Below are 23,126 nucleotides of genomic sequence, written 5' to 3'. Positions count from 1 at the left end.
GACATCATGTAGTGGATAAATAGGCTGGCAAACCTTTTCTGTGTTTTTCCCAATGCTGTCTGGAATCAATTTATTAACTACTTCTTTCAAGTCATTTGTCTGTACTTCTAAGGTCATGATTTCCAACATCTTTTGGATATGGTGGACCGGCTGATGCTGAGCATAGGGGGGTCTAGTAGATTTGATTGTTACTATTTTTAGTAAAACCAATACAGAACAGATGAAGCAAATAACCATCTGTAGTCTTGACATTCACATGAGCTTCAATCATGGTCTGCCACTTTTTGCCCATGGAGCACATTTTGTCTCAGGTGAGATCCATGCCATGAAGGTGGTTAGATACTTCTTGCCCTGAACACCCTCAGCAACTAGCTTTTTCCAAATGCAACTTCATCATTCTGCAGATCAGCAAGGCTCACTTCAAGCACCCCACCTTTAAGGCCATCAGATGCGATTTTGGTTCCTTGAGTCCTCATGACTAGTGTTTCCCCAGTGTTTCTTTTTTTCTTTTTTTTTTTTTTTTGCCAGTCCTGGGGCATAGACTCAGGGCCTGAGCACTGTCCCTGGCTTCATTTTGCTCAAGGCTAGCACTCTACCACTTGAGCCACAGCACCACTTCTGGCCATTTTCTACATATGTGGTGCTGTTTCTGGCCATTTTCTACATATGTGGTGCTGGGGAATCGAACCCAGGACTTCATGTATAGGAGTCAAGCATTCTTGCCACTAGGCCATATCCCCAGCCCCTCCCCAGTGTTTCTTATACTGAATATGGCTAGTGCTTTCACATCATGCCAATCTTAGAAAACGAACCAATCACTTTTTTCTTGGCTTCCTTTTTGCTGCCTTTTGTAAGGCATGTTCTTGCTGATGGCCGTGGTGTTGCTCAGCCCAAAGAGGTAAACATTATTTCTCTATCATTGTCCAAATGATTGATTGCAATACCAAATAGGACAGGGCCAAGTAGTATGCCCTAGAAGCTTCCTTCTCATTCATACATAGACATGATTATAAAGAGGTAATACTGTGCCGGGTTCCAGTGGCTGATGCCTATCATCCTAGGTTACTCAGGAGGCTAAGATCTGAGGATCACAGTTCAAAGCCAGATGGGACAAATCTGACTTTTATCCTCCAATTAACCAGCAAAAAGTTGAGTTGTGGTGGCTCAACTGTAAGAGAAACAGCTACAATCAGAAAAAAAGCCCTACTGGCACAAACACCCCCCCACCCAAAAATGTTATGTTTACAAGATTATTATTGCTGTCATCATCATCATCATCGTCATCATCAGTGCTTGTCTTGGAGTTTGAACTCAGTGCTTGGGTGCTGTCTCTGAGCTTCTTTTGCTCAAGGCTAGCATTCTGCCACCTGAGCCACAGCTCTACTTCCAGCTTTTTTGGTGGTTAACTTGAGATAAGAGTCTCACATTTTCCTGCCTGAGCTGGTTTTGAGTCACGATCCTCAGATCTCGGCCTCCTGAGTAGCTAGGATTACAGTCACAAGCCACTGGTGCCAGCTACAAGTTTATTATTCACCAAGTTTTTTTGTGTTGTTTTTTTTTCTCGCCAGTCCTGGGGCTTGGACTCAGGACCTGAGCACTGTCCCTGGCTTCATTTTGCTCAGGGCTAGCACTCTACCACTTGAGCCACAGTGCCACTTCTGGCTTTTTCTATATATTTGGTGATGAAGAATTGAACCCAGGGCTTCATGTATGCAAGGCAAGAACTCTTATCACTGGGCCATATTCCCAGTCCCCACAATTTTATTATTGATTGTCATCATGACAGTTGTTTTGGTGTCCTGAATTACAGTATATGCTAACTACATTATTTACCTATTTAAGAACAACCTGGTGTGTGTTTGTCTATAAAGGTGAATTTTCACTAATAGAAGCAATACAAACAAATTTAAGTGGAAGAACTAATTTAATAGAAGCAATACAAACAAATTTAAGTGGAAGAACTAATTTTTTTTTTTTTTGGCCAGTCCTGGGCCTTGGACTCCGGGCCTGAGCACTGTCCCTGGCTTCTTCCCGCTCAAGGCTAGAACTCTGCCACTTGAGCCACAGCGCCGCTTCTGGCCGTTTTCTGTATATGTGGTGCTGGGGAATCGAACCTAGGGATTCGTGTATCCGAGGCAGGCACTCTGCCACTAGGCTATATCCCCAGCCCAAGAACTAATTTTTTTATACAGTAGATTTTATTTTTATTAGTGAGTTTAAAATTTTAAATGAAAATTTAATAATAGAGTAAGTAGCTGTAAGCTTCTTTGGAAGTAGTACTGTCAGGTCTATTTGTGGTTTCTTAGGAAATAAGTTAAAAACAGCCTTGTAGTCCTTGATAGATTTCTAGTTACATTTCTTTCTCCTCTTTTCAAAGGTTTGTTGCCCTTTTTAAAGGGATAGGGCTCTTTTCCTGTACTAATTAGAATATTGGTTTTAAAAATTCATATTTCCTCCATCCACAGACATTAAAAATCTCTGTATAAATGTTTATACGAGGTAACACAAAAGTCAGATGCTTGGGCAAAACTTTAAATGGATGTAGGGATGGACTTGGCTTATAGGCCTGGAGAGTGGTAGAGCCAATCCATGTGTTTTTGAATACTTTTAGTTTCACTTTTGGCAATATGAAAATTTATCATGTCAGTTGAAAAAGTCACTTATTCACCAATAAACCTATTTGCTAATTAGCATGGTATGACTTAACTGATTTAAATGGTAGAAAGATTTGGAGAATCTACTTCTAGAAAATATCTTTTAAAGCATAGTGCTAGCTGACTTCTCAGGACTAAGTTTCTTTTTAAAATGATTTTTGTTATTTTTAAGATTTTATGGGCTGGCAAGAGTGCTTGCCTTGTATACATGAAGCCCTGGGTTCAATTCCTCAGCACCACATATATAAAAAAAATGGCCAGAAGTGGCGCTGTGGCCCAAGTGGCAGGGTGCTAGCCTTGAGCAAAAAGAAGCCAGGGACAGTGCTCAGGCCCTGAGTTCATGGCCGAGGACTGGCAAAAAAAAAGAAAAAAGAAAAAAAAAAGATTTTATTTTCCAAGACGTGTACTATGCAACCTGTATACCTCCTTTTGCAGCCTAAGAAGCTTTATCTGCAGCATTAGAAGCTGTATGCTGAGGGTTCTAGAACAACCAGCTGGGAGGACAGGTATCCTCAATGGACTTCTTAAGTTCATCAAGTGGACTTTTTAAGGCCAGGGAAATAAACCCAAATTTCTTATGTCACTATTTAAATCTCCTTGTCACAGCATCTTAATTGCTCTGTATCCTAATACTTTAAAACAGGAAGTGATTTGGCCACAATTCTATAACCCAGAACCAACCATTGTTAACAGCCATCATGGTGGATGTTGTGGCATGCCTCCTTCCCCATCCCTTCAGAATGATAACATGATAAGTTGCCCAGTATTGCATAATGGTTGCTTACTGACTCTAACCAGACATTATCTTGGGACTTGTGGGAGGAGCCTGCAAGCAGTAACCCACTTCTCAACTTCATTGGGACTCTCTTTGAAGGGCTATGCTGGTTCTAGAACCTGATAGGAATGGTCAGGGGCTCTGTTGGAACTGTGCTGCATTTTACCTTCTTCTTCCAATCCTGCTTCCCTTCCTACCTAATCTGTTCCAAAGGGCATTCCACAATAACCCTGCATCCAAATCTTAAACTCTTAAATTTGTAAATACATATAGATTTACAGATTTGGGATTATAATACCATATTTCCTAAACATTATATGGGACAATCTTCAAGTGTCCCTCTCTCCCCCGCCCCTACCAAGACCCACATTACACCTGATCCACCCAGCTCTGTATTGGGAGACTGACCTCCATAGACTGTGCCTATGCCTTCTGCCTACTCACTGATGCCGCCAATAACAGACACTGGCCGGAGAGTAGATGGTAGGGGAATAGAAAGACTCTAGTTTTTGTTTTCTTTCTTGCCTGGCTATAGGTTGGAAGAATCACCATTCCCATACTGACATTCCAGATTGTTCTGTAGCCTAAGGTGTTACTATATTTTGCTCAGGCAGTTGCTTCCTCCCAGCACCCCTTTCCGTCCAAGCTAGAAGTGGTAATGATTTCCTCACTGCTGCCAGCCCTGGATGCTTTCCTTTATTTTTGGCTGCATCTTCTTGATTATCTACTTTGATTGTGCCATCCATTTGCTGGCAGGGCCATGATGGATGGTCTAAAGGTACTGCCCTGCTTCCTAAGACTTCTTCAGAACATGGTTTCTGTTGCTCATCTATAATTCTCTCATGTACATATATCTACCTTTCTTCAACTAATTCCCCACTCTTTTGTTTTGTTTTGCTTTTGTCTTCTTTCAGAGACAAGTTCTCTATGTAGCTCAGGCTAGCTTCACCATATTAGCTCTATTATTGACAGGTATACACAATTTTGTACTGTTTTTTTTCTCACAACATATCAAAGCGTTTATTATGCTATTAAAAACTCCCAGTAAACACCTTTCTTTAAAATGACTTCTTATGGGTAGACTGTGTACTTTGAATTGTTTATTCAACAATGATAAGAGATTGGTTTTGTTCTATCTGATTTCTTTTGTTCAGTGTTTACAATGACTAAGGAAATGTATTTTCAAAATGTTTGGTTAGCTTTACTTTGTAGCTGTCACTGAATAAAGCAAGGCCATGTCCCATTCCTACTACTTTAAGGTTAATTCACCAGGTGAATTCACTGGTACAAACACACGTTTGAACTCAAATCCAAGGTTTTCCTGGGGAAGGCTTTGCTTAGATGTTGCATAATAGACTTGGTGACCCTATTATATTCCTATGTGCTTGTACCTAGAAGAAAAATTTACAAAGTTCTCAGTGGAGAGTCTTTGAAAGAGAATACAGTTGGATCACCATGTCTCTTGTTAAAGAATAGCACCATGATTGAAAATACTTAAGAGCAGGTTTTAAAGAAAGAGAATTGAGACCAGAACCAAATAATTATGATGTTTTAAATTCTGGCCTGCTAGCTCTCTTCATTCTTCAGTGACTTGTAGTTGTAAGATCTTGTCCCAGTTTGTCTGGGCTGCTATAACAAAATACAAGATTAGGTTGCTTATAAACAAAAGAAACTTGGTTCTCACAATTCTAGAGGCTGAGAAGCCTTAGATCAAGGTTCTAGCAAGTTCATAATCTGGTTAGGACTTGCCTCCTTGTTCAAAACAGAAGCATTCTTGTCTCCTCACATGGTGGAGGATGCTACAGAATTCTACTACTGCTTATTGCGTGAGAGAATTGCTATGATTTGAATATGTATTTCCTTAAGGCTTCTGTACTGAATGTTTGATCCTCAGCTGGTGGTGCTATTTGGGGATGTGGTGGAAACTTTAGAAGGCAGGGCCTATGTGGAGGAGGTGGGTGGGTTACTAGGAGTGTTGCTTCTGAAGGTTACACCTGGTTCCCTGTCACCTCTTCACATGCTGTGCTTCCTGGCTACCATGAAGTGAGCAGCTTCCCCCTCCATGTCCTCCAGGCATCATAATATTCTGCATCATCATGGGTCAACGACTATGGACCGAAATCTCTCAAATCATGAGCCAAAATGAGTAATTCCTCCCCATAAACTGTTCTCTGAGGTATTTTAGTCATAGCTACAAAAAGTAACACAGGTACTAATCTTATTTTAAAAGCTCCATGACCTCCTTAAAGGTATTGCCGCTATACTCTCACATTGGGGATTATTCCAAAGGACAGATCTCCTTAGGTAAGTCAACCTTCCTTTAGTACTACAAAAATGACCTGAGTACATTCATTCATTCACTGATAATAGTTACTGAGAACCTACTATGTTCAAAGCACTAAAATTAGCTGTAAAAAGTGAAGAATCATCTACTCTAATTACTCTGTGCAAGGAGTCAGGGTATTAACAAGTAAATAAAATGGTTATGAATTATGACAAGTGCTAGAAGGAAATAAGCAGGATGATGAGAGTAAATGTGGCAGGGATAGGAAAGATCAATGCAAATCTCATTCTCTGTATTCTGGGAGGTAATATGCTTGAAAGGGGTAAGAGAAAACTATAGCTTTAGGGCCTTGTGCAAGTCCCTTCTTGTTGAATATCATGATGGGTTAAAAGATAAATAAAACCAGTAAGAGAACAATGATTACTACTATTTATAATAATTACAGAATTAAATTAGAGAAAAATCCAAACATTATAAGTATTCCTTCCTCCCTTCCTTCTTCCCTCCCTCCCTCCCTCCTTCCCTCCCTCCCTCCTTTTTATGTTTTGGTGCCAGTCCTGGAACGTTTGTGCTCTAGGTTAGTGCTATACTACTTGAGCTACAGCTCCACTTTTGGCTTTTTGGGTGTTTAATTGGAGATAGGAGTCTATGGACTTTCTTGCTCAGGCTGGCATTGAACCGAGATCCTCAGATCTCAACCTCTTGAATAGTTAGGATTATAGGCATGAGCCACCCATACCTGGTTATTAGCATTACTTTCTGCCAGGCCCCAAATATTAATTTCCTGCTGATCACTCTTGAAATTGTGGATACTTGTAATTCTGTAATGCCATTCTTCAGTGACATGATTTCACAAGAGAGTTCTGTACAATCCGAATCAGTTAATTCATCACAAGTTTTTGGTATGATGTACCAGTTTTCGGTGATATAATGGTGACCAAACCACTATCTCTGCCTTGTCAGAGTTTAGGGGCTCACAAAGCTGTTTTTCACTACTGACTCTCCTGACTAGTAGTAATGATTTCTTTACTGCATCAGTATGCATATTTTAAGCTTTTTTATTGTGAAATAAAATTAACATGCAAAAGTGCATAAAATATAAGCCATAAGTCTTAACATGTGACAGACACTCTTGTACAAAACTCTAAATGTTTATTTATGGGCTTACCATAAACTTTCTGTCATTCCCCCTAAAAATAACACAGGGAAGAGAAAAACAGAAGATAAAATTCCTGACCACTCTGTATTGTCTAGACTGCCTTGCTTCTGGATTGTTTCAGACTTGAAGGAGTAAAGTCACCCAAAGCCACACATTTTGTCAGTGAATTTAGAGTAGTTGTTTAACAGGGTTGAAGGTTTAGTTTTGATTTTTTGTTTATTTTTTCTTGGCTTATTATGTTTGTCCACAGTGGCAGTGCCTGCATTGGTATAGTCCTAAATTTTCCAAATCTCAACAGGGAGACCTGGCCACATAGCTCTCAAAAGATCTCACACGGGAAGGTTGGAGGGATATCAGTATGAAGCCAACAACAACGGGTTACTCACTGATGAGCTACCAGAGGCAAATCCAAGTCAAGCTAGTGACAGGATGGATGCCTACCATCACCACTACTTAATAATATTCAGGGAGTTCAAGAATGTTGTGGGGGCTGGGGATATAGCCTAGTGGCAAGAGTGCCTGCCTCGGATACACGAGGCCCTAGGTTCGATTCCCCAGCACCACATATACAGAAAACGGCCAGAAGCGGCGCTGTGGCTCAAGTGGCAGAGTGCTAGCCTTGAGCGGGAAGAAGCCAGGGATGGTGCTCAGGCCCTGAGTCCAAGGCCCAGGACTGGCCAAAAAAAAAAAAAAAAAAAAAAGAATGTTGTGAAAATGCAGAAGAAATAAGAAATACTATAAAGTAAGAGACAGGACTATCAGTGTTAGCATTCTGTAACATTGTGTATCCAGAAGAGCCACAAAACCCAATATAAAACTGTTAAAGCTAGTAAGAAATCAATCCATTTGCACAATGAAGTGTCTGCCTTAGGTTTCAATGCAATGGATTTCATTTGAACTGCCATGTGTAGGAGTGAGAATGAAATACAGCTCAATGGCCCCAGATTCCTTAGGTACTATGATGAGTCTTATGAACATGTGATCTACAAGGACTAATAACAAATGTTAGGAGAACAATACCTACTTTCTATTAGCATATCTGGCTCGGATGTGATTGGATGGTCAGCAGCCATCCTGCCCTGATGTCACCAGTCTATGAGGCTACAGATAACACAGGACCAGGTACACTCCTAATTATTGCAGAGTCAAGTAGGAGCATAAATGAGGGCCCACAAGTCTTATTTTTAAATATTGACTTTTAAATCAAGCTCCTAAACTTCTTAATGAAATATATCCTAATCCCCCTGCCTTGTTAAACTTTCCATGACAAGAATACTGAAAATGTCAATAAAAATTATTAAGCCATGGTTTCTACACATGTAAGCTTGCAAAATTTTAAAAATGGTTACATTGGATAACTATGCACACCTGGGTATTCTGATGATATGCCAGCATTTTGGGAGCAATGGTAATATAAAATAATGTATGAATCATAATCTGAACTATAAAATTTATTTACTTTGCTTTCATTTTCAAAATAGTTAATTTCATTATAATCAAGATGTTCATAATTTTTGTTCTAGTCACAGTAATGACCTGGAATATTTTTTAAAAACTTATTAAGTAATTGTGCAAAGGGTTTTCCATACCAGAAGTCAGGATATGAGTATAATGCACCTTAGTCACTGCCACCTCTTCTCTAAAATATTTTTAAATGTAATTATATTCAAGATGTATTTAATTTGAATTTTTTTGTCAAAAATGTAAATTAAAGCAACTGGAAAAGTTTTAAAAATTAAATACTAATATGTTTTCCTTTGGAAATTTTTAAATGATTTATTCATAGTCAAATAGGTCATGACTGAATATAAAATTTTAAGTAAATTTGAACAAATAAAATTTAATCTTTAGAAAATTTTGTCTCTTACAATTGACTATAATCTTACTGTATTCCCAGGAAAACAAAACAATTTCCAATTTTAGTGCTAAATAGTCTGCTAGTTGCCAATGCAAAGACTTGATCTTATGGTTTGAGCCTGTTACAGCTGCATCCACAGATGTACAGATTTAAAAGTAATATGAGTTTATTCCTTTAGAATTACACCTTTGAAGTTAAGAGAAGGTGATGGACGCATCACACTTCCAGTGGGGAGAGCACTGCCTCATGCCAGAAGCTACGGCGTTGATTCCTAAGAGAAAGGACTGACAGGGTAATTAATTTGTCATTTCTTCTCAGCCTTGCTACCATTTGGATCCTCCAGCAGTTGAAAGCCAGGTCTGACTCTAAGGTCACAGTACTACAACATTTAGAAACAGTGCTTTTTTTTATTTGGAGGACACAGGAACAAATATCCAGAGGCTGAAAAATGTCATTCACAAGAGAGGATGCTCAGATTACAAGTTGCAAGTTTTAGTGTCATAGTCTGATTAAAAAGCATTCATGCAGTAGTAAATTAACTTTTTGTGTAGGCAGCAAATATGACAGAAAATAAGAGCACATTCACTATAGAACCTTAAATTAAAATATCAAAAATTAAAGAAATTTATGTGCCAAATAATGTGCAGAATATATGTGAAGAAAACCACAAACCCATTCTGAAATACACTAGGAAAAGCAGAGTGTTTGAATAAATGCAAAGAGGTTCTGTGTCTTTGCATGAAAAGAGTACTGTGGAGATAGGAATACATTTCAGATAAATTAATGAATCCCGACTGAAAGGAAAATTGTGATTCTCTCTCTACAAGTATTAGTCCAAGCAAATAATTTTAATACTGTCTTTCTTAGTTGGGATTAGTAGATGAATGAGGTGACAGGATTCAGTGTGACATACAAAAATGATTTGCTAGTGGCTTCTAGACTCTTGCTACATGTGAGTGAGGATGCAATGGTCCAGGTTCTTCTACCATCTTATATCTGTGAGGAGACATAGCTGTAAGGTGAGCTTGAAACAATGATGGCCGAACTGGTAGAGGTGAGATGGAGAAACCTAAGTTACTAACGGCATGGATAGAAATTTGTTCTACCATTGGGCTCATAGTTATGAAAGGGCACTTCCTTTATTGTTCAAGCCCTGTGGATTAGGTTTACAATTATTACAACCTAAAGCATCTTAACTAATGATCACTTTTCTCCTAGGAATTGTTTATGTATTTTCTTCTTTTTTGGGGGGTGGGGGTTGGATTGTTGAATTCAGGGCCTGGGCACTGTTCTGAGGTTCAAGCCTACTCTAGCAGTTCTACCACTTGAGCCATAGCTCCACTTTGGTGGTTAATTGAAGCTAAGAGTCTCACAGGCTTTCCTGCTTGGGCTGGTGATCCTCAGATCTCAGCCTCCTGAGTAGCTAGGATTACAAGCAGGAGCCATTGGCACGTGGCCACTGGGGACTTCTTGAGTCTCACAGTGTGATTTCTGTCACAACTGACTAGGACAAGAATAGGCAGAGAAACTTACTACCAGCCTTCACCTCCCTTTAGATCTCCCAGGGCACTGACTTGCCCTGTAGGTTACAGGTGTAAGTGGTGAGTCAGATTCACATAGGGTCCCAGCTTTTGTGGACCTTGCAGTCTTTTAGGGGAAACAACAAATAAGTAGCACAGCATGGGGCAGCAGCAAGTGCTGAGGAGAGGAAGGGAAGGCTTTGGGGACTGCAGTAGATGTGGTGGTTCAGGAAGGTCTGAGGTAAAGCATTCCAGGCAAAGGCCCCTGAACCAGTACCATGTTCACTGTAGAACCACAGAAGACTGGTGGGGCTTCATGGTTGTGAGAGAAGAGATATAATAGGGGTTTAGGTAGGGAGGTTAGATGGAGGCCAGGCAGGCCTTGAGTAGGAAGTTGTCATTTTTAGGTTCTTCTGTTAGCGAGGGTTGTTTTTTGTTGTTTTGTTTTGTTTTGTTTTGCCAGTCCTGGGGCTTGAACTCAGATCCTGAGCACTGTCCCTGCCTTCTTTTTGCTCAAGGCTAGCACTCTACCACTTGAGCCACAGTGCTACTTCTGGCTTTTTCTATATCTGTGGTGCTGAGGAATCAAACCTAGGTCATGCACTCTACCACTAGGCCATATTTCCAGCCTTGCTAGAGAGTTTTGAGCAGGAGCCAGGCAATCTACTTGGGGTATTTCCTCCCCAGTCTTGGGGCTTGAACTCAAGGCCTGGGTGCTGTCCCTGACCCTCTTTGTGCTCAAGGCTAGTGCTGTACTACTTGAGCCACAGCCCCACTTTCAGCTTTTTCTGAGTAGTTTATTGGAGATAAGAGTCTCATGAACTTTTCTACCTGAGCTGGCTTCAATCCATGCTCCTCAGATCCTGGCCTCCTGAGTAGCTAGGATTACAGGTGTGAGCTCTTTGGCTGCTGTGGAAAGGAAGGAGCTGAGAAGGAGAAGAAGCCAGAAGACCATCAAGGAAGGAGGTTGACATGTTCTGGCAGGGACAGCTGTTTAATTTGTGGGGCCCAGTGCAAAATGAAAATCTGGGGTCTCCAGTTCAAATAGCTGGAAAAAACATCATGCCATTAAGACTACTTAAATATAAAGCTTTTCCTTTTTTCAGTCTTCCGATCAGCTTCCTAGGTGTTTAATTTCCTGTCACTGTTATCCTAAGATAGTTAAAGTTTAAAATCATTAGCATGACTTTCACAATTTATCTATATATTGTACAATGCCAATTTTAAGTGCAAATATGAGAACATTTAATTTTTTACGTAAATATTCTTTACCTGCTTTCTTTAATCCTGTAAGACTTTAAAATATATGCTTGATCATAATAAATATCGAGTACGTCTTTCCCCTCACGTTAGGTTTGCCTGGCATTTGGTGAGCTCCTTTGATCTGAAAACTCAGTTTTTTCTTTACTTCAGAGTCTTTATCACTGCTTCTGTTCTTTTTGCTCTGGCATTTGCATATTGGATCTATTTTCCATTCCTCATATATTTCCCCCAGTGATTGACATTACTTTGTTTCTTATAGTACTAGGATTTGAACTCAGAGCCTCACGCTTGCTAGGCTGTTACACTACTGGACTAGACTCCAGCCTTGTTTTTCACTGGGACAGGGTTTTACTTCCCACTCAGTGTACACCTGAACTGTGATCTTCCTACTTCTAGATTTTCCTTTGCTGGGGGTATCACAGATTCTTACCACCACATGCAGCTTCCTTGAGTAGAGATGGAATCTCACAGACTTTTCTTCTTTTGCTGACCTGAAACCCAATCTTAGCTTCCCAGCTACCTTAGAATGACAGTTGTCTATCACTGTGCCCAGCTGTGGATTACAGATTCTCTATAGCTTGACTGGCCTTCAATCTACCTGCTCTCAGCCTCCCAAGTAGCTAGAATTAATGATGTGAGCTACCAGCATTGGCTTTGCAGTGTGCTAGTTTCCTTGTGCTCTATATCCTTATAGGATCTTTATATGTAGCCTAAATTGATTTTTAAAATTATTTTTAATTATTTAATTTTAATTGATTTTTAAAATTTAATTTATTTATTAATTGAACACAAATTTTTTTGACAAGGTGTTGTGCAAAAGGGTACAGTTACATAGTAGGGCAGTGTGTACATTTCTTATGGTATCTTACACCCTGTTTTTCTTTCCCTTCCCTAGGTTGTAGACATATATACAATATACAATGTACCAAGAACATATACAATAGCCACATGGCCTACGCTGAAGAAAATTTGCCTAGAGCTTTAAATGTAATGTCGACAATAGACAATATGTCAATAGTCTTATATGAAAGTACATACATAGCTTTTGAGCTATTGTGATCCACTGAGAGGTCAATTTTTTACCTTTATATGTTGAGTAGTTGTTTGGTTTTAGTTACATAGTGTAGGGTCACTGACCCAAACCTGTGGGAAATACCATTTGACAAGAAGTTTTTGGTTTCACAGACCTGGTCTCTACTGTCTCCCCCATCCCCCACCTTAACAGTCATATATCAGGGAGATCATGCCCCTTTGTTTTCTGTGTTCTAGGCTTGTCTCGCTCAACATTATTTGTTCAAGTTCTGACCATTTCCCTGCAAATGCCAATATTTCACCATTTCTAATCGCTATGTAGTATTCCATTGTGTATAGGTACCATATTTTTTGTATCCATTCATCTGTAGTGGGGCCTCTGGTTTGTTTCCATATTTTGGCTATTGTGAATTGTACAGTGATAAACATGAATGTGCAGATGTCTTTTTGATATCCTGAGACCTGTTGTTCAGGATAGATGCCTAGGAGTAGTATGGCTGGGTCATAGGGTAGGTCTATGTTGAGCTTTTTGAGAAACCTCCATACTGTTCTCCAAAGTGGTTGTACTAATTTGCACTCCCACCAACAATGGAGGAGGGTTACTGTTTCCCCGCAACCCCTCCAGCATTTGTTGTTGCCTGAGTTCAGAGTATAGGCCACTCTAACTGGAGTGAGGTGGTATCTCAGGGTTGTTTTTATTTGCATTTCCTTTACTGCCAGGTACGTTGAACATTTCCTCATAACTTTCTTTGCCATTTTTATCTCTTCTCCTGTGAAATCTCTCTTTAGCTCCTTTGCCCATTTCCTAATTGGTTTATTGGGCTTAGAGGGGCTTAGTTTTTTGAGTTCTCTGTAGATGACAGATATTAGGCCTTTGTCTGTTGCTGTGCTGGTAAAGATCCTTCCCCATATGGTTGGCTGTCTTTCTAATTTGATGGCTATGTCCTTAGCTGTGTAGAAACTTTTTAATTTGTAGTAGTCCCATTTGTCGAGTCTCTCCCCTATTTGTTGTGCCCCTGGGACTCTATTCAGGAAGTTCCTTCCTGTGCCTATAAGTTCTAGCGTCTTTCCTACTCTATCCTTCAGTAGTTTCAAGGATTCAGGCCTTATATTGAGGTCCTTGATCCATTTTGAGTTGATCTTGGTGCATGGTGATAGGCTTGGGTCTATTTTGAATTTTCTGCATATGGTTGCCCAGTTCACCCAGCACCAGTAGTTGAAGAGGCTCTGTTTATTCCATTGTATGTCTTTAGCTCCTTTGTCGAATATCAGCTGACTGTAAAGAGTGCGGTTTTATTTCTGGGTCTTCAATTCTATTCCATTGGTCTTCAGGTCTGTTTTTATACCAATGCCAGGCTGTTTTTGTTATGATGACTCTATAGTAGAGCTTGAAGTCTGGTATTGTGATACCTCCTGCACTGCTTTTTTTGCCTAGAATTGCTTTGGCTAGTTCCATATTAGCTTATCTGCCTTTCCACAACATTAATGGATATACTCTTTTAAAATAAAATTTAATTCTTTTGAATAAAATTAATTTTCTGTTCTGTTTACGTCTTTCAGCCAGCCAGTGATCACAAATTGGCAGTTGTTGAATTCACCTTGAGTTGATACATTTTATTGGAAAGAAATACAACCATTTTTGTATTGTTTAGTGTAAACTTGCTTCTCCACATGGGATTCCTGCTCTACCTCTTTGTCACAAATGTATATAGGATTTTTTTTTTTTTTTGGTATATAGGATCTTGATATGTAGCCTAGACTGGTCTTGAATTCCTCCTGCCTTATTCTCCCAGGTGCAGGGATTATAGGTGTGTATAGCCATATCCAGCTCAACTCCTCTGTGTACCTGCAACTTCCCACATTTTTTTTATTCTCCTGGCATTTAGGTTTCAAGTTTGCCACCTTGGGTTAAAAATGTAACTTATTTGTTTGCAAATAATTTTTTAAAATATTCATAATGAATGGCATTGTGAATTAGAGGCAGACACTATAAACTACAGTTAGGTATGGCTTAGAAAACTTCTTTGAATTATGTTTCTATTCAATTTTTTTTTCAAGTCCTATGATGTTTATAAAATGCTCCTATCTAACAGTGCTATCATGTTTTTGTTTAATTAATTAAAACTTCAGTCTTTGCTTCTTCAACTGATGGGATAATATTCCCTCCCATGAGGAGGCTAGCTTCCTTTATTTTGTTGTCAACTAATTATGAATGTAAATCGAATGTAAAAAATGCCTTGACAGCAACACCTCAGCTAGGGTTCCACCAAACAATTGAGTACCATAGTCTAGCCAAGGTGATAGATAAAATTTGTCATCTCCAGCATCTTGTATATGTTTTTTGTCAGTGTAGCTATGGTCCAAATTAAAACTAGATATTTTTGGTAACTTGGATTCAGTACTTTTAATAATAGTTGATTAGTAACCTTTTAGTAATAAATATCAATTTATGATTTAGTGTCCACAGTTGAGTGCATGGGACATGAAATATAAACTGTGGATTATAATTCTTGCCAGTTTGGATTTTTTTGTTACTTTTTTGTGTGTGTGTGTGTGTGTGTGTGTGTGTGTGTGTGTGTGTGTGTTGTAGTAGCATTGTTCTAATTGTGTGAAATTTGGCTTTCGTAGATCTAAAATACACTGGGACATGATAAATTATACAGGACTCTAGGCATTCACACACAGTGAGATCAAAGGAGGATACTCTTAAGAGAGGAACACAAAGGCAATGCCTCTGTGCCTCTAATTATATAAAATAATATTCATTGCAATGAACAAATGGGAAAAAGACACTTTTTTCTTTTCTTTTTGTCCTGTTGTTCATTTATCTGTCTGGTGGGAGGTTTAAAGGAGGAGCACAGAAATGGAGGGACAAAGGGTGAACAAATGCAGCAGTGGACATTGTGCTGAAAATGAACTATATAGGGCTAGGAATGTGGCTTAGCAGTTGAGTCCTTGTCTAGCATGCATGAAGCCCTGTGTTTGATTCCTCGGTACCACATAAGCAGAAAAAGCCAGACGTGGCATTGTGGCTCAAGTGGTAGAGTGCTAGCCATGAGCAAAAAAAAATAGGCCCAGGGACAGTGCTCAGATCCTGAGTTCAAGCCCCAGGACTGGCAAAAAGAAAAAAGAAAGAAAATGAACTCGTGGGAAGGGACAGCAGGGAAAAACTGGGAGAGAGCTAGGGAAAGAGATTATGTTGTTCAAAAAGAAATGTACTTATTACCTGACTTACGAAATAGTAACCTTATCACCTTTATGATAACAATTAAAAAAAATAATTAAAAAAAAGAAATTTAGCTTTCAAATCTGTTGTGTGCCTTGTATATTGGCAATTTCAAATGCATTCTGTGAATAGTGGCCAAAAATGAAGATTGGAGAAAAAAGACTGATTATCTTGGCTGCTTTGTATGCTTTCTGCAATTTGAAAATTGAACAATACAAAATGTTCCAGGACCTCACACAGAGCCACAAATAGTATCTCTTGGGTTGTGGTCCTCTTGAGGTCTGTCTGCCTCCAGCCCAAGGGAATGGCAAGCTGGCTTTTCCTCCAACCCACATCATCCTGTTGGATGTATTCTCTCTGTATTAACTCTAATTGTGTGAGTCTTTGCTTATTTGTTTGTTTTTTAACCTCCAATTTTTTTGTCTGCAATCCAATATACATTAAAAAGTTTTATAGTTATCTTTCCCTATATATTTTTAACAATGGTTCTTTCTCTCCCCTCCATCTCTTTTTCTATATGGCTTGCTTAGTTCTGATCTTAATGCTAGTAATATATTATCTTTAATCATAGCATTTCTTATTTTCACTTTATATTGAAATGTGTACTTTTCTTATAGTTTTAGCTTTTAAAATCTGTAGAACAGTGAATGGCAGTGTGGGTGTCTTTTTAATTGTTGGAGTTTAGTCTCTATCTATATGACTTTCCACTGACTTGGTGTTGTGTAATCCCCATGGTTGGGCAGGAAATTAGTTTTTGTCCAAAATAGGATACAACAGAAATTTTTTTTCATTCTAGACTCTTTGTTGCACAAATTGAAATAGTGGCTTAGTTATTGACTTAACTCATTAGATATCCTGCTGATAAGAAATTTCTTTAGATTTTGGAAGGAAAGAGATTTTTTTTTTCAGGGCTCACCATAGATCAGCTAAGAAGGAAATTTTTTGTTTGCATATAGCATTGAGCAATATTCTGTGTTATAAACCAGATTTTGTGGGATTTTAATAGACAATTGTCAAATGTCTCCTCACATCCTACACTATGATTATGTGTGTATACATGTAGGTTCACTGAAGCAATTCTTAATATAAAATTTGTTGGCTTTCAGTTTGATTTTTCTTTTGAAGAATATAGAGGAAATGATAAAAACAACATTTTGCTCTTACTCTTTTCTTTTTCTGGCAAGCTCAGCTTTCAAAATGTTTGTTTTTGCAGATGTATTTCATCAGTTCTTAAGAATGAGGCTAGGAATGTTTGCTGGCTTCTAGGTTAGTACCACCCAGAAATTGGAGGGAAAATTCTGTTTTCTTAAAATATGGTACTGGAGGAATACAGAATCTTTTCATTCTGTGAACTAATTAGATTAAAAAATTAATATATTCTCACTGTTCAATATTGAAACATTTGAAGCTAAGTTACACTGCTTTTCAGTGTACAGTACTGCTTATTTTAAACTGATAAGAACAGATACTACACTTGATGTTAGCCAAAAGACCGAGAAGTGAGAGTACTGCTTATTTTAATTCCATACGGGCCTTTTGAATCTTATTTTGGGCTAGTATATTCATTGTTTTGTGCTTAGTGATTTAAATGGAAAGGGGATGAAGATTGCTTGTTTCCCTCGTCCCCTGGAAAATTGGAATGCACTTTTCATATCATCTGACAAATGTTTCTTATTTAGAGTCTCCTCTACATATGCATCTCTAAGGATGTTGAGTCTTAAAAATCAATTGTGCCTGTGACTTTCTGATAAGTCAGCAAGTATACTTCCTATGCAACATTTTTATGTAATTAAACTAATTTAAGTCATTATTAAGTTATGTAGTTAGAATAATATTAAGACATTGTTCTGATGCATTTTCTTTGAATCTGGAGTAACATGATTTTAGAAAATGACTTGGCATGGTTTGTTTCTTTATTTGGTAAGCATTTATATTAAACTTTCCAGTGTGACTGGTTGCATATTATTCTTCATAAAAATATTAATACCTGTAAGTCTTTGATTGGAAGTTAGGTTAATGAAGCTTCATACTTTACAAAATTCTGCCAGCGAGTGATCTTGGATTAGCATATTAAAGATGCATCACTTAATAACTCTGTAAAGTCTCATTATTTGAAGGGAAAGTTAGCCTCAGAGATTCATTAAGTAGATATTATTAAATAAAATTAAATCAATGCTCTGAAATGAAAATAGAAAAACTTTTTGTACTTGTAATCATGACTATTTCTAGTAAATTTATGTTGGTAGAGACAAAGATAATCCTGGGCTCTCTGACTTCTTTGCTTATATGGAACGTGGGTCCTTCCAATCATACTAATTTTTCATGATGCCACTTGACATAAGCTCAGTGTACATACAGACTCCGTCCCCCCTCCCCCCAAATCTCATGGCAGTTACACAGGCCATCCAATAGCTGTTCGTTGCTCACCTTTTTTTTTTTTTTTAGATATTATGACATTTTTTAAAGTCCTGTTTAAATGATCAAGCCTCTGATAAGAGATTTGTAACTCTTAGATTGAAAAATATTGTTATAGAACACACAGACATTTCTAGACATTTCTATAGTTGTGAAAAAAAGACTGTGGATCCACATTTCTACATATTTAAATAAGCATTAATTTTTTCAACTCTAAATCTTATTAAGGTCTGGCACTATAATAGTATTTACTGTGATGTCTGGAGGCTTGACATATGAAATATGTGTTGTTTTTTTATCTGTCCTCAATTTAAGAGAGAAACCAAATCATGATTAGCTTTTTTCTGTTGATCTGATTTACTGAGCATCATGATCTACTTAGTTTGAAAGAGTGATTGGGACACTCACTCCACTCAGGTTTGGTGTCTTCTGTATCCCAGCTCTGCCAGCTGCTATTAAGACTTTGGTATGTGTTTTTCCATTCTTGTTGCAACAATAAGTTAGATACTAGGCATATAATGTTTTATGAAATGGGAAGAACACCATGCAAACTTAGGTATCATCTTTTTCTCTTTTTTTGGTGACAGACATAGGGCTTGAACTCAAGGCCGGGGTGCTGTCTCCGGGCTTCTTTTTGTGCAAGGCTAGTGCTCTATCACTTAAGCAACCGCTCCACTTCCAGCTTTTTTGGTAGTTAATTGGAGTTAAGAGTCGCAGACTTCCCTGCCTGGACTGGCTTTGAACTGTGATCCTGAGATCTTAGCCTCCTGAGTAGTTAGGATTACAGGCATAAGCCTCTGGCACCCAGCTATGTATAATTTTGTCATTACATGTCAATAAGTATATATTTACAGTCATTACTATTGGCTACAGGTATTCCATTGTATTGGTGTTTGAAACACATTCATTTAAAAAAGCTCATAATGATGAAAATTATATCATTTGAAAATTGTATTTTATGCTTATTTTGGTGTTTATGCTAAAATAGTTTTAAATGTATGGTGTGTGTGTGTATGTATATCCATCCTCTCTCTCTCTGCCTGTCTGTTTCTCTCTCTCTCTCTCTCTCTCTCTCTCTCTCTCTCTCTCTCTCTCTCTCTCTCTCTCTCTCTGTCTCAGAATTCAGCAGTGAATCTATCCCATCCTGGGCTTTTTGTTGTTATTATTACATCAACATCATTGCTTGTAGTGGTTTATATCCTCCTGGTTCAATTTTCACAGGTCATATGTATCTAGAAATTTATTTGTTTGGGGGGAGTATTTTCTCTCTTTCCCCCCTCCCCTCCCCCTCCCCCTCCTCCTCCCTGACCCCCTCCCAGTCCCCCTCCTTGTGTTTGAACTCAGGGCTTTGTGCTTGCCAGTAAGGCACTTCACCATTTGAGCCATATCCCTAAACTCCCTCTTTCTTTTGGTTAGTTTGATTAAGCATTTTTCAATCTTACTTGTCATAAAAGAGCTAACTCTTTCATTGAATTGTTCTCTTACCCTTCATTTATTAATTTCTACCCTAATATTTATTGCTTCTGACTACTGCTTGGGGTTCAGCTTGTTTTTATTTATTTTATTTTTTTGAGCTTGAAGTGCATTGTTTAGCTACAAATTTCACTCTTGGTGCTGCCTTTGTTGTGTGACTCAATGATTCTGGAAATTTTTGGTTTCAATTTCATCTGATTCTAGGGTTTCCCCTCTATTTCTTTGATATCAAAAGTGTGTCCCTGTGTTTAGATATTTTCTTGCAGTTTCCCTTGTTACTGATTTCTAGTTTTATTCCATATGGTCTGATAATATACAGGAAATTATTGTAGTTTTCTTTTATTTGTTAGGATTTGACTTAAGATGTGGTCTAGTTTGGAGAAAATTCTGTAGGCTGATGACAAGAATGTCTGTTCTATTACTCTTGGGAAAAATATGCAGATGACTGTTAAGTCTGGTTTTGAAGTTTCCATTTTTTTTTTCTGGGCTGCCTGTCTATTGGAGCAAATGTGGCATTATGCACTATTATTTTGTTAGGGGGTTTTAATCTGTGTTCTTATGTTCAGTAGTGTTTGTGTTATGAAATTGTGTGTGCTGACATTTGGATTATTCCCTTTATCAATAGGAAGTGACTTTGTCTCTCTGGATTGTTTGGCTTAAATCTGCTTTGTTAGATACCAGTGTAGCTACTCCTGCTTGCTTTCATACTGCATTTGCTTAGAAAACTTTTTCCACTCTTCTCCTCTAAGCCTATGTTTAACCTCATTAATGAAGTACATTTCTTGTAAGCAAGGGGTGCGCGTCCTGCTTTTTGATCCAATCTACCAGACTTTGTTTTGTGACTAGAGAATTGAGACCCTTGACATTCAGTTACTATTAAAATATACATTGTAATCTCTGATTTGTGTGTGTATGTGCATGTGTACTTGATTCTCCCTTACTCTTCATTTCCTTATTTTGCCATTTAGTGAGATTTATTATTTCCTGTATGTTCATGGCTGCATTTATCTTCCTCTTCTATTTCTATATTTTCTTTAAATGTGTTCTGCAGTTCTGGTTTAGTGGTCATGAATTCCTTTAGTTTTTGTTTATCATGGAAGTTTTCATCTCCAGTGAACCAGCAAAATACCCAGAAGTGGAGATGTGGCTCAAATTGTAAAGCATCAGTTGTGAGTGAAAAGTCAAGCTAAAGCTCAAGAGCTTGAGTCAAGCCTTAGTATCAGCACCAAACAAAAGAAACGAAAATGAAAAAGAACTCTGCTGTTATTCTGATGGGTTTGCTTTTATATTTGACTTGTTATATCTCTCTTGAAACTTTCCTTGCTGTGTATGTATAAGGTTTTAATTATAATATATTGTGTGGAGTTCAACGGCCTCCTATCCCTCTGTGACTGTCTCCCAACGTTTGGGAAAGTTTCTGCTATTATTTTGTTGACTATATATTCTGTCTTTTGTTGTAGAGCTGACTCCATCTTGATTAGGGAAACATGGTAGGAAATGTTGGGGGGAATAGAGCTGAATCCATCTTGATTATTAGGTCAACCTGACCCCAAAATTCTGCTTCTGTAAAAAGCTTGCTTAACTTCTTTGTTATTTGCTCTACACCCTGTGTCAACTTCCTACATCTGTGCCATGCTTGCTTTGTTGCGTGCTCTACCCCCTGTGTCAACCCCCTACATCTGTGCTACGCTTTTACCTTTATAAACCCCAATTTGATGACTGCTTGGGGGTCACAAGCAGTCTCGGCAGCTCTCAAGTCTGCATTGTAGCCCTGGCCTGTTAGCTCACTTTTCACTGTCAAAGTTTCAGCTCCCAAGTCTGTGCTGCGTCCCTGGCTGGTCAGTTTGCTTTTTGCTTCCCCAATAAATCCATCTTTTTGCTTGAGACTGTCTTTGAGTGGTGGACTCTTGGAGGGATGGGGAGCCCCCTCCCTCGAACCTCGTAACATCTTTAGTTTGCACTTCTTCTATGCCTGCAATTTGTAAGTTTTTTCTTTTAGTGGTGTTTCAGAGGTCTTAATTAAAAAAATTGTATCTTGATTGGCATGTTTTAAAGCAGGAAAGACCTCTGGCCCATGTCTACATAAAGCCTGTTAAATCATTTGGGTACATAATGGGACAGACATGTGTGCTTCTCATATGCTTCTATTGGCAGACTGTGGCTGCCTGCCTGTATTGATAATTTTGTGTGGCCCATTAATGATATAAATATCAATGTGGCCCTTGATAGAACACCACTCCTATATCTAATACATCTACATTGTCTCCACACCCTGATATTGTCTTTAATTTGACCAAGTTTAATGGGGGAGACTTTTTGTTTGGTTTATTAAGCCATCATTTCTACCATCTCAATTGTTTTCAGAATTTTATATCTTTATTCAATTTCTCTTTTATATCTTACATTGTCTTTTTTTTTTTTTTTTTTTTTTGCCAGTCCTGGGCCATGAACTCAGGGCCTGAGCAGTGTCCCTGGCTTCTTTTTTGCTCAAGGCTAGCACTCTGCCACTTGAGCCACAGAGCCACTTCTGGCTATTTTCTGTATATATGGTGCTGAGGAATCGAACCCAGGGCCTCGTGTACGAGGCAAGCACTCTTGCCACTAGGCCATATTCCCAACCCTTATATTGTCTTTAAAAAAAAAAAATTATTGTCAAGCTGGTGTACAGAGAGGTTACAGTTTCATACGTTAGGCATTGGATACTTTTTTTTTTTTTTGGCCAGTCCTGGGCCTTGGACTCAGGACCTGAGCACTGTCCCTGGCTTCTTCCCGCTCAAGGCTAGCACTCTGCCACCTGAGCCACAGCGCCCCTTCTGGCCGTTTTCCATATATGTGGTGCTGGGGAATCAAACCGAGAGCTTCATGTGTAGGAGGCGAGCACTCTTGCCACTAGGCCATATTCCCAGCCCTGGATACATTTCTTGTACTGTTTGTTACCTCCTTCCTCATTCCCCCACTCCCCCTCCCTCTCTCCCTTTCCCCCCATGAGTTGTTCAGTTGATTTATACCAAACAGTTTTGCAAGTATTGCTTTTGTAGTCATTTGTCTTTTTACCCTGTTTCTCTCGATTTTGGTATTCCCTTTCAGTTTCCTAGTTCTTTTTTTTTTTTGCCAGTCCTGGGGCTTGGACTCGGCCTGAGCACTGTCCCTGGCTTCTTTTTTGCTCAAGGCTAGCACTCTGCCACTTGAGCCACAGCGCCACTTCTGGCCATTTTCTGTATATGTGGTGCTGGGGAATCGAACCCAGGGCCTCATGTATATGAGGCAGGCACTCTTGCCACTAGGCCATATCCCCAGCCCCAGTTTCCTAGTTCTAATACCAGTATATACATGGTTTCCAATGTACTCAGATAAGATACAGAGATAGTGCAGGTACAACCACAGGAAGGGGATCAAGAGGGTCATCAATAATAGAAGCTACAGTTTCATTAATTAATTTGAGCATTTACTCATGTCCTCGTTACATT

General features: G+C 38.7%; 1 protein-coding gene and 1 non-coding gene across 5 annotated transcripts in view; one reads left to right on the top strand and one right to left on the bottom strand.

Moving 5' to 3' along the window:
- Nucleotides 1-23,126, top strand: part of Acyp2 (acylphosphatase 2) — a 120,080-nt gene that overhangs the window by 27,388 nt on the left and 69,566 nt on the right. Inside the window, exons 4-6 of one of the 4 annotated variants that reach the window (XM_048352937.1) lie at nt 11,201-11,208; nt 14,114-14,178; nt 14,213-14,958. The exons of 1 other annotated variant lie outside the window; for it this stretch is intronic. In XM_048352937.1, the coding sequence (XP_048208894.1) occupies nt 11,201-11,208; nt 14,114-14,148 (43 nt within the window). In that variant the 3' untranslated portion in view covers nt 14,149-14,178; nt 14,213-14,958. Of the gene's footprint in view, nt 1-11,200; nt 11,209-14,105; nt 14,179-14,212; nt 14,960-23,126 lie in introns of those variants that run through there. 2 more of the 4 variants (XM_048352935.1, XM_048352936.1) reach the window with 2 other exon arrangements.
- Nucleotides 17,094-17,275, bottom strand: LOC125356972. Its single transcript, XR_007212007.1, has one exon. It is a non-coding gene; the product is annotated as a U2 spliceosomal RNA (small nuclear RNA).

The sequence above is a fragment of the Perognathus longimembris genome, chromosome 8 (assembly GCF_023159225.1).
Source record: "Perognathus longimembris pacificus isolate PPM17 chromosome 8, ASM2315922v1, whole genome shotgun sequence".
NCBI classification, from domain to species: Eukaryota; Metazoa; Chordata; class Mammalia; order Rodentia; family Heteromyidae; genus Perognathus; species Perognathus longimembris.
Note: the sequence above shows the minus strand (reverse complement) of the source record. Positions and strands in the feature narration are given on the sequence as shown.